The sequence below is a fragment of the Grammomys surdaster genome, unplaced genomic scaffold (genome assembly GCF_004785775.1).
Source record: "Grammomys surdaster isolate TR1022 unplaced genomic scaffold, NIH_TR_1.0 165, whole genome shotgun sequence".
Classification (NCBI taxonomy): Eukaryota; Metazoa; Chordata; class Mammalia; order Rodentia; family Muridae; genus Grammomys; species Grammomys surdaster.
Genome location: NW_021604613.1, coordinates 14,001,466 through 14,014,057, shown reverse-complemented (window position 1 = coordinate 14,014,057; position 12,592 = coordinate 14,001,466). Strand labels below are relative to the sequence as shown.

General features: G+C 39.0%; 1 protein-coding gene across 1 annotated transcript in view; it reads right to left on the bottom strand.

Moving 5' to 3' along the window:
* Window positions 1-12,592, bottom strand: part of Nbeal1 (neurobeachin like 1) — a 138,723-nt gene that overhangs the window by 20,585 nt on the left and 105,546 nt on the right. The window contains exons 41-43 of the mRNA XM_028765733.1: window positions 11,809-11,926; window positions 10,945-11,042; window positions 6,689-6,805 (exon numbers count right to left, since the gene is read on the bottom strand). Of these exons, the coding sequence (XP_028621566.1) occupies window positions 6,689-6,805; window positions 10,945-11,042; window positions 11,809-11,926 (333 nt within the window). The remainder of the gene's footprint in view (window positions 1-6,688; window positions 6,806-10,944; window positions 11,043-11,808; window positions 11,927-12,592) is intronic.

Below are 12,592 nucleotides of genomic sequence, written 5' to 3'. Positions count from 1 at the left end.
AAACAAAGTTGTCCACTCCCTCTGTAAACTATTCAATACACTACTTGATGTCTTAGCTAGAGCTGTAAGACAACTGAAGGAGAACAAGAGGATACAAACTGGAAAGGGATAGATCAAGTATCTCTATTTGTAGATGATACATAAGTGAATTCCATGGAATTCCACAAGAAAATTTCTACAGTTGATGAATACTTTCAACAAAATGGCTAGATACAAAATTTACTCAGAAAAATCAGGGAAACCTTTTACAGTAGCCTCAAATAGTATAAAATACCTTGTGGTAAATCTAACCAAGAAGTGAAAGACTTGTATGAGAAAAAGACTGAGAAAGACTTTTAAGACATCAAAGAAAGAAATTGATCTGCCATGCTCATGGATCAGTAAGATTAACACAGTAAAAATAATCACCCTATCAAAAACAACCTACAGATTTAATGTACCTAAATTCCAACACAATTCTTCATAGATTTTTTGAAAGGATAATCTTCAGCTTCATATGGAAGCACAAAAAATCCAGGTTGACTAAAACAATCCTGAATAATAAAGGAAGTGCTAGAGGTATCACCATCCCTCATTTCAAGCTGTACCACAGAGCTATAGAAATAAAAATATCACGGTATTGGCACAAAACAGACGTAGTGATCAATGGAATAGAACTGAAAACCCAGACATAACACACACCTATGGATACCTGATAAAGAAACCAGAAACACATCCTGGAAGACAGACAGCATCTTCAACAAACAATGGTAAGAGAGCTGTTAGAGAAGCCTGGGGGAGGGGCCTAGCCTCTCCCACCTCCAGGGGCTAAGGCCTACTGTAGGAGATAGAATCCATACCCAACACTGCTTGGGTGACCAAGAACCTGAGACTAGATCGCACAGAGATGCAGGGTAAAACAAAAACACTGTTCTTCAAAAAAAGAAAATAAAATGCTCCTAATGTTTTGCAAAACTTATTATCAGTTCCTTGCTCAGCCACCAGAGAGGCTTCCTCCTGCAGCAGATATTCTCACAGCAAGATATTATGTATGCAGTGTGAAAAGCCTTGGATCATTCAGCTCTAAATGCAACATCTCCATCAAATCCCTACCTCTAGGGCTGAGAGAAGCCTGTGGAAGATATAGTGAAAAGAAAGAGTATAAGGGCTAGAGGAGACAGAGGACACCAAGAAAACAAGACCCTCTAAATCAACATACGACTCACAGAGTTTGAGGCAGTATACACAGGGCCTGCACGGGTAAGCACTCGGTTCTCTGCATAGAAACACTATCACTCAGTGTTTTTATTGAATCTGTGGGTGTCTGAACATGTGGGGCTGTTTCTCGTGCCTTCTCTTGGGCTCTTTTCCTTCTATTTGTTTTGTTCAATTCCAATGTGTTAGCTTTTGTTTTATCTTACTATATTTTATTATTGTCCCTTAAAAGTCTGTTTGTTTTCTAAAGAAAAAAAAAAAGACAAAAAGGGAGTGGATCCAAATCAGTAGGAGGTGTAGCTGGAAGGAACTAGAAGTAGCGCTGAACCCTTGGGGAGCACACAGTTCCAAGTGTTCACACAAAACTTTCCCTTTGTGGTAACAGTCGCTCATTACACTTTTGCCTATGTAAACAGTATCAAATATGTTGAACCCCTGCATTTCTTCTGGAGTTTGATATTTCAGTATTTGGTAGGCAGGAGGATATGTGACCAGACAATAATAATAGCCTCAAACACTGAATTGCTAATGAGCTTCCCTGGTAGACAAAAGTTGTTTTCCCACTTCATTATTCGTAGAATTAATCATATACTAGGTAAATCTCACCAAGAGCAAATTCTAGAATATTTGTATCTGACTTCCTCTTGATTTTTTTTCCCCATGTGCCTTTCTCCCTTTGTAGGTATTTCTTTCTATTGCTCCACAGGAGGGTGTGTGGGGTTAATCTTACCCCCTGAGTCTAAATAAGTTTCACTCTTTTGAAGATTTCACTGAACCAGAGGGTGGTCTTGAAGACCCTTAACATCCTGGGACTAGACTGTCATTTCCTTTTCGCCTCTCTCTTTTTCTCTTTCTCTCTCTCTCTCTCTCTCTCTCTCTCTCTCTCTCTCTCTCTCTCTCTCTCTCTCTCTCTCCCTCCCTCCCTCCCTCCCTCTCTCTCTCTCTCTAACATTTATTTATTTATTTATTTATTTATTTATTTATTTATTTATTTCATGTATGTGAGTACACTGTCGCTGTCTTCAGACATAACAGAAGGCATCAGATCCCATTACAGATGGTTGGGAGCAACCATGTGGTTGCTGGGAATTGAACTCAGGACCTCTGGAAGAGCAGTTAGTTCTTTTAACAGCTGAGCCATCTCTCCAGCCCTTTGTTTTTCTTTCGTGTGTGTGTGTGTGTGTGTGTGTGTGTGTGTGTGTGGTGGTTTTCATGGATGTAGTGATGTGTGTACCTGTGCACATATATTTGGAAGCTAGAGAATATTGAGTGTCTTCTACTGCTCTCTTCTTATTCCTTTAACACAGAGATGGTCTCTCACTGTTTCATTGCGTCTAGCTGGTCAGTGTGCTCTTGTGAGCCATCTGTCTCTGCTCCTCAACTATGGGGACACAAGCACTCAGTCATGCCTGACTGCCTGGGATTTTGAACTCAGGTCCCCAAGCTTCTATAGCAACCACTGTACCCAGTAAATAATTTTGCCCGTCCTCAGTTATCATTCTTGGGCACTGCTTCTGTGTGTTCTAAGTTGCAGGTTAAATACTTTTAGAAAAGGCCCTACATTGTAGTACTTTAAACACTGAAAATTTCAGTCAGCATTTTAGGAAAGAGATTAATTTGTGTGCACAAGAATATGTGAAAATGGACTTCTGGTTTGGGACCGAGCCTAGAGCAGGTCGCAGGCAACAGCTCCGTACCCAACCGCAGAAAACCAAGAAAAACAGGGACTCCCAGGAGCTTGAACTCACGCAGCATCCCAGGTAAAATTGAATCACCCGTGATGCCTGCTATTAGAAGTTCTAACCCAGATGGACCAGAAGCCAGGAGCCTCGCCCTTACCCTCACCCCCTACCTTTTCCCACCTGCACAAGGTCCCCTGAAGCTGGGCAACTGCAAGATCCGGCTTGGCAACTGCAGATAGACTCAAAGCAGTGTACCATATCATCTGAAGAATAGCAGGGAGACCATAACTCAAGCAGTGTACCATATCTTCTGAAGAATAGCAGGTTGCAGTCCTCCTTGCCCCCACGAATAACCAGGACCCGCCGGTCGGGTCAAGTGGCACCCAGACGTGGGGCTCGAGGCACGGACCCATCCGGACGGACCCTCATTGAGAGGATGTGCGCATGACATCAAGATTGAGCAAGACAGAGATCATCGCCCGTGACCTGTTGTCCACGGAACCAGGTTGATGCTGCCATCAAGAAGGCAGTTGAAGTTCATTACCATCAGCTGAAAATTGCAGAGGATCCAGAAGTGACTCCGCAGGAGACTGACACAGCTGTCAGCTCCCCTGCCTCCCACTACGGTCGACCCCTAGACTTCCACGCCCTCCAGAAGGGTTCCTGGTATGCCTGGCTTTGCCCTCATTTCTCTCGCTAGAGAGCTTGGCCTCTTGATCACCACAACAAAAATTGGCTTTTTCCTAAACCAAGGCCACCCTTGATATGGCCTCTAACATTGGGGAGCCTTCCTTTATGACAATATTACACCCCAAACTGACAAATGGTTGGTAACTTGAACATTTACAAGAGACTAGGATGGCTGTGAGTTAGCCCAATGACGGGATTATTGTAGGTCCACTTCCCAGGGGCCCACCCAATGCAGCCGAAAAGGAGTGCGTGGTGATGGGAGTGGGTGCAGCCTACATGGCCTAAGACAGGGCTCTCACCCTCCTTTCACCCACATCAGAGTCCCTTGACGTTGCCCATCGTCGACAGCCTAAAGCCTTCGACCATCGATGTGACTCGTCTCACATCAGTGTTTTGGGGTTGTGAACTTGTCTAAGACCCCCCATAATTAGACATCCAAATTCAAAACTCACATAGTTGGGATTGAACATAAGATGCCTTCTCTAACTAAACAGAGAAGGGGAGATGCCAGAAGCCAGGACCCTCGCCCTTACCCTTACCCCCTACCTTTCCCCACCTGCACAATGTCCTCTGAAGCTTGGCAACTGCAAGATCCTGCTTAGCAACTGCAGATAGACTCAAAGCAGAGTACCATGTCTTCTTAAGAATAGCAGGGAGACCATAACTCAAGCAGTGTACCATATCTTCTGAAGAACTGCAGGTAGATCATAATTCAAGACAGTGTACCATATAGACCATGACATGTTTCAAGGCACAGGCCAAGAAGATTTTGTACTTTTCCACCACCTGGACCCTCTTACCCCCTCCCCTTGTAAACATGCTATAAAAAAGCATTTCATGTTCAAAAAAAAAAGAAATTAAAAAAAAATAAATCAATCAATAAAAGAAAAAAAAAAGAATATGTGAAAATATACCTATACAAAAATAAGAGTGCAGCCGGGCGGTGGTGGTGCACACCTTTAATCCCAGCACTTGGGAGGCAGAGGCAGGTGGATTTCTGAGGTCGAGGCCAGCCTGGTCTACAGAGTGAGTTCCAGGACAGCCAGGGCTACACAGAGAAACCCTGTCTCGAAAAACAAAAACAAAAACAAACAAAAAAAAGAGTGCAACTTACTGTTTACTGGAGGAAAAGTCATAGTATTCTGGACCTCAGAAACACATTACATGACACAGGATTTTGCAAACCACAATCCGTGGAACAAATTTAGTTCACTGCCTCTTCTGAAGATGGTAAACTAAAAAAATGATTATATATGTATCTTATGTAACACCCTCAATTTTGGTGTCTAAACACCTAAGTTTACTGACAAAATTACTCAGTCTAATTCGTGAGGTTTGCCAGCTTCTAATAATTTAGAAACGTGCATAAAATAAGCACAAGAGGCTGCTTGTTTTATGCAAGTTTCTAAATTATTATGAATTTATTAACTTTTTAGTATTTCTTCTATAGAATATTATGTCAAAACTAAATTTAAAAGTTCACATGCATTTTATAATCCCATTCTGAACTAGTAATAGTATTTTAATATGTATACATATGGATTTTTAACTGAAATTTAAGGGTATGTAGTAAAAATTTTGGTTTTTTAAAAACATAAAAATATTATGTGCATAAGGTTTTTTTGGTTTTGTTTTTTTTAAGATTCTAGGTGTGGGATATGAGGCTGCTTCAGACTGTCCACAGCAGCTAACTATGATTTGTCTCATGCTCTGGCTGGGGCATGATTTTGCCAGCTGAAGAGAGTTTACATTTGGAATTCTGGGGGCTCTTAAGAGGCTGTATAAATGCCAGAGCCCTGAGACAGGCAGCTGGCTGTAGCTCCTCCTACTGCTGTTGTTGCTAGTTTGATGCTGTTGTTGCTGTTTGTTATGAAACTGGCCTTGCCTCACGGAACTCGATGCCCCAAATCAGCAATAAGTAGTCTAACTAGATTGATATCTCCTTTACTCTCTATCCTTCTTTCTCTCCCACCTAATGTTGGGGGCTGGAAGTGTAGAATAAAGGTGGAGAAGGGTGATAGGAAACAGAACCAAATAAAATAAGTAAAAGCCCGGTTACAAGGGTACTCTTTCAGTTACAGCATTAACTAGTATTTTACTTGACTATTCCTTCTAACACTATCAATTAATAACCTCATGCATTGGGACATATTTTATAGATGAGCAGACAATTAAGAACTATTAAAATATCACTACTCTGCACACCATTTCAACTGTTACAAGAAATTGAGTCTCACTATGTAATCCTTGCTGGCCTAGAATTCTCTATGTAGACCAGGTTGGCCTTGAATTTAAGAGATCCACCAGCCTATGCCTCCCAAGTGTAGGGATTAAAGGCATGTATACCATGACCTACTCCTAATAAGTACTTTGAATTAAGTTATTTGTTCTTACTTGTAGAGAAAGCAAACTAAGAAAAAAAGTTCAGAATGCCACTTAGCAGCAAAGAAAAGCTTACAACGAAAGTGATTTAAAAATCCAAGACTGGGGTTGGAGAGCTGGCTTGGTTAAGAGCTCTTGCAGAAGATGCAGGTTTGAATTCAGTACCCGTATCAGGCAGCTCATAACCATCTGTGTTCCAGGAATATATTGTGTCTAGTCTCCCCAGGCACCTGCATATACGATGCACATAAACTCAGGCAGACACAAGTACACACAATTCTGATTTAAAGATCATATTACAACATTTTCTTCCATTAAAATTGAATAAACTTGAGTGAGAACATGGTTTAATTAGTAAACTGTGTTAGGATCCCCAGAACCTATTTAAAAAAAGAGCTGAGTGGGGCAGTACACACCTATAACCCAGCACTGGTGGTGGGAAGGTACATGGTAAGAGATGAAGAACCCTGGGACTCACTGGCCAGCCAGCTTATCCACAACAGCAAGGTTTTGGTTTAGTCAGAGACTATGTCTTTAAAAAATAAGGTAGAAAGAGCAACAGAGGAAGATACTTGAAAATTACCTTTAGCTTTCCACACACAGCAAATAATCAGTACAACTATAGGCATGGATAAAGCACACCTGCACATACATGTACAAATATGTATACAATCACACAAATTAATTGAAATACTTAAAACTGAAGAAAGGTCTCTGATATTACTAAGCTGGGTTATTACCTCTATGAAAAATGACTTCAGCTCAGGGAGGTGTTGAAAGAGGTTTAGGGTTGAAATTTCTGTTTTGGTCAGCTTTTGAATGGCTTCTTCTGCTGATAATCTTGGAGGGTGTGGTTCCTTCAAAATAATTTCAAGAAAAAAATCTCAGAGTTACATGAAAGCATGTCGGTATTCACTCATACACAGTGGATTGTGCTATAATAGAATTCATATTATGCACTGTTAACAACTATAGGCCATGACTTAGTCTAATCCCCCAGCAAACTTACCATTCATCCTCTTCCATGAACATCTCAGTTCCACTTTAAAGTTTTTCTTATTCATAGCACTCCTAAATTTCCAGGTCAGAATGATTTTTTCATGCTCTCTCCCCAATTATTCATGATTTCTTAGTTTTTTTTTTTTTCTTTAAAGTAGTCATTGGTTATTCATGATAAATCTTATCCATCTAGCCTATTAAAAATTCTCTTAAAAGTAAACATTTTATTGTTTTCGGTGTATATGTGGACATACTTATGTCACAGTGCATGTGTGGAGGTCAACAGACAACTTGGAGGAGTCAATTCTCTTCCTTCTACCATGCTGACATATGGGAGACTGATGCAGCAGGTACCTTTTCCCACTGAGTCATCTCACTTGCCTAGCTAGAGATCCCCATAAAGGCAGCCATGAATTTTATTTTATTATATTTTTTTATTATTTATTTTTTTTTTTGGTTTTTCGAGACAGGGTTTCTCTGTATAGCCCTGGCTGTCCTGGAGCTCACTCTGTAGACCAGGCTGGCCTCGAACTCAGAAATCCGCCTGCCTCTGCCTCCCAAGTGCTGGGATTAAAGGCGTGCGCCACCACTGCCCGGCTATCCATGAATTTTATTAATCTTTGGATTTTTAAGCACTCAGAAGTATATCAAACTTGGCAGATGTTTAATAAATATTTGGTAAAATTAATGAAGAACTTAACATTCAAACTTTATAATGTAGTATAGTATTTAATTCCTGAAGCAAGGCTCATCAAAATGTAAATACTAATTATATTATGGACAATCAAATCAAGTTATGGACATGACTGTATAGTTTACAAGTAATTATTTTCTTATTTTTCATGTCAGAGACAAAAAATTGAGTATATTAATGTTAATTAAATATACTGATAAATATATTAAAAATCGTATTACTATTTCAAGGACACAATTAAAAATGTGTAAAAGGTGTCTTTCTAAAAGGGATTCTTGCCAGCTCTGGTAAGGTACACCTGCAATCCTATTGCCTATTGCAGTTGAGAATCCTACCACTGAATCACTGATATTGACTATCCAAATGCTCAGAAGACTATGGCAGGAAGAGTTTGAGTTTGAAGACAGGTACAGAAAGTTCCAAGGCAGTGTGAGCTACATAGAAGACTCTGTCTCAGAGAAAAATTAAAACAAAATCAGGGAGGTGGACTTTGGTTCTTTTGTGCCTATTACAAAATATTAGATTGTGGACAATAGATGTAACACTTAAATGTGTAGCTTTAATACTTAAAACAAACAAACAAACAAACAAACAACCCCTATTTTAAATTACAGGCTGACGGTTTTAACCCTGTCTGATTTTTCTCTTCAGTGTTTGTGGTGATGAAAACTGAATTGTATTTTCTACATGGTAAGTAAACATTCCTGGACTAAGCTAGACCCTCAGCCCCACTGTAATTTTTAGTACTGTGGAAGTGGCTCAGTTAGTAAAGTACTTGCTCTGAAGCAAACATGAGGACCTGAGTTCAATTCACAGAACTCTTGCTTTTTAAAATGTCAGGGGAGGTGGCTAGCCAGTCTAGCCTACTTGATAAGTTCTAAGCTAGTAAAAGATTGCCTCCACCAAACACTGACAGTGCCAGAGAAATGACACTCAAGGTTGTCCTCTGACCTCTATAAGCATGAATAACTGTCCTACCCACAAATAAATCAGAGTTCTTGTGAAACCATGAGACTGACTCTCTACCTACTGTGCTAATGAGGCATCTGCGTTTTTGTAAAGCAACAACAACAACAAAAAGAAGTAGTAGTATAGCTGAAGCCAGGCAGTGGTGGTGCACACCTTTATTCCCAGCACTAGGGAGGCAGAGGCAGGGGGATCTTGGAGTTCAAGATTACATATTGGCCCCACTGCATGTGACCCTCTCCCTTATTCGTGTGAGTACCAAGGACTAAATTAGGTTATGGGGATGGAGAAAGCACGAATGAATATGTAAGGAGAGAAAGAAGTCATGAGTGAATACATATGATTGACAGGACACAGTCTTGCCAAGGGCCTAATGCCTCACAACATGGCAAAGCCTTACCCTGGTCCATGCTCAGATGATGACAATGTGTGCAGAAAACAGTTTCCTCTCCTGGATTATTACAGCCTGAGACTGCTCCTATAAAGGCCTCTTACCGAAAATAAATAAACTGCCTCCTCAAGTCACATGTATAAAATAAAATGGCTGAATTTCTAGGTTGCTGTGGCCTCTCCATCAGAGAGCATGGCCCATCCAATTTCACTTTTTCTGTGTGTCTATCATTTCTTGATCCCCCTCCCTAGGCAGTTAGGTCAATCCCTAAAGCCATGCAAGATTGAAGCATCAGGTGACCACACTAGCACAGCACGTACTGTTATCCACTGAGCCATCATCCTGGTCTTGGTTGAATTAATTTTAAAAATTAAGATAATTGTATCATTACTCCACATGGAAGTTAGGGAATAATTCACAATGTTTAAATTAAAAATTATATATTTATTAATGGGATATTATTATTTTTCTTTATCCTTAAATTCATGTTAACAAAGATTATCGATTCTAAAATAGTGGACTGATATCTATGAATCAGTAGCAATTAGGATTAGGAAGATAAAAAATTACTGATACCAGTAAGAGGAAACAGCAATATTTAATAATTTGATTATATAATGTACATACTTTATAATTAGAGTCTTAACATTGGGTTTAGGCTATGAGTAATAAGTGCCATTTATAGAATGATTTCAGTAGCTTAATATTTTATATATAGAAGGAGTCTCTACATAAAGACAGTTTTAATGATATACTGTATTTGCTATTCAGTTTTTATTCTCTCAGAAATAGAAAGTTGGGGAGATAGCTCAGTGATTAAGCCGCTTGTTGTGTAAGCATGAAGCCCTGAACTTGATCCTCAGCATCTATGTAAGGAACTGAGTAGTGTGTTGTGCACTTGTAGGCCCAGTGCTGGGGAGGTGAAGACAGAAGCAACCCTGGGACTCACTAGTCAACTTCGGACTATCAAACTTCAGCTCCCAGTGAGAGATTCTATCTTAAAAAACAAAGCAGACAGTTCTTGTGAAGGACACCAGATGTTGACCTTTGGTCCCCAAATTTACATGCATATACACAGACACACACAGACACACACAGACACACACACAGACATACACAAAAATTTAAAATAGTCAGCTTTTGAATAAATATAAATTCTTTTGTGACATGAATAATTTGCTATATAAATGGAGATCCTCATTGCCCTTAGTGCTAGGGATCATATCCATAGCACTGTGAGTACATAGGGAAACTTTTACATGAGGGAACTTTTTGAGATGTTACCCAAGGTGCCCTAGAATTCATAATTTCCCATCCCAGCCTCTTGAGTATCTGGAAATACAGATATATACCAAGACATCTTGCTTCAAAACTGGATCTAACTTCAGGTTTTTTGTTACTTAAACTAGGAATAATTAAATCTATTTATTTTTAAGTGACAATTTAATGTAATTTTTGCTTAAATTCTGAACAATGATTCTCCAAGTTTTAAATCACTAAAATCTTTAAAAAAATAAGAGCAATACAACCCCTTAGAAATTCTAGATATCATGTAAAGTCCCTCTACTTAATACATTGCATCAGGAGTATCGATTACATAAGCACAATATAGCTTAATAGAAGGTAAATGGAATCATATAAATCAAGCCCTACCAATTACATATGCTAGAACTTGACTCTACTATTCTTCAAACTTCAGAATACTTAGAAACAGCAGTCTCTAGGCCAGTGGTTCTCAATCTGTGGGTCGCAACCCTTTTGGCAAGCCTCTATCTCAAAAATATGTACTTTACAACTCCTAACAGTAGCAAAATTACAGTAATGAAACAGCAACAAAAATAATGTTATGGTTGGTGGCCACCACATGAGGAAATGTAATAAAGGGTCCCATCATTAGGAAGATTGAGAATTGTTGCTCAAAGGCATCAATAACTTATATTATTTACCTTTAACAGCTGACAAGGTGTTTGCCCAAAATTATTAATCATCCCTTCTAAGGCTTTCCTTTCCTTTTCATCTGTTAAGGCATCAAGATCTACAGCACCTAAAACAAGAAATCACAAACTCACTATTGAGAAAAAAATAAATCTGCATGACACTGATTAATATATCAAGGAATGATTGACACATTTTTAAACAAAATATGAGTCTTCAACTTATATCACCAGAAAGTAATTTTCTGAAAACAGGAAATATTTTTATTTGTGTGTATGTGTTTGTATATGTATGCACGAGGAACTACTGAGGAGGACATCCTGATGTGTCCTGTCAGCCTCCTTGTACATCCACACATATATCATGTACATATACACACAACAAAGATTTAAAGAGAGACAGTTTTCTGCCCAAAGCTCTCAAAAATCAGTTTGGATGCTGAGCTAATGTTAATAATTTAAATGCCTTCTTTCAAAGTTCATTAAAAATAAAATAAAATTTATAATATTCAATGAAGACTTGATGCCAGGTGGTAGTGGCACACACTTTTAATCCCAAACCTGGGAGGCAGAAGCAGACAGATCTCTGTGGATTCGAGGCCAGCGTGGTCTACAGAGTGAGTTCAAGGACAGCCAAGGCTATGAAGAGAGACTCTGTCTTAATTAAACAGAAAATCCCATACAAGAAACCAAAAGCATATAATAATTACCATTTATAATTTGTCTTACACACACACACACATGCACAGACACACACACACATAGAGAACCACTCATACATACATAGTATTAAAATCATAAACTTCTATTCTAAAACTGAAATAATGGCAGTTTTGTGACCTTCCAACTGAAAGGATGAGGTATTTCGGCTTGTACCTTCATAACTACAGTAATAGAAGACATTGAGTGCCTCCACTGCAGCTGGCCCTCTCTGTTTGTAGCCAAAAATCAGATCTATCCATTCATGAAGATGAGCAGAAACATATTCAGACTCCTAGAAAGGGAACAAATTTAATTCTTAATGTAAGTATCTTCCAACTATCATCTAAATTCATCCTTTTTAAAGGGCAAGGAGCCAGAGTTAAGAACACTGGCTTTCCTTCTAACAAGAGCATGTCTGATGCCCAGCATCCACTTGAAGGCCGACAACCACCTGTAACTCCAGTTCCAGGATATCTGACCCATTTGTCTAGCTTCCTTGAGCACTGCACACACATGGTGGATAGACGTATATGCAGGCAAAAATACTTGTACACATTTTTGTAAAAGGAGACTGCTGCTTGGTAAATGGAGTGCTGCCAGACAGTAACACAATTATCAATGTTAAACTAACTGTCACTATTTCCTCAATTCCAAGTTGGAAATTTACCTAAACACTATTAAAATTTTAAAGGGATTAATCTGCTTTTATTAGGAACTTGGTTTATCTTTTGGAAAAATTGAAAAAATGTACTCATGCTCAAGTGATTTGAAACAAATATGTAAACTGCAAAACATTAAATTATACCAGATGGGTAAACAGAATATCAATCCATATAGCAGACATGCAGAGAACTAGAATGCTAATATAGGCTGAATTTCCCTTATGCAAAATGATTAGGGCTGTAAGTATTTGAGATTTTGCTAACTGCTGTTTGTTTTGTTTCAGACAAGTTCACAC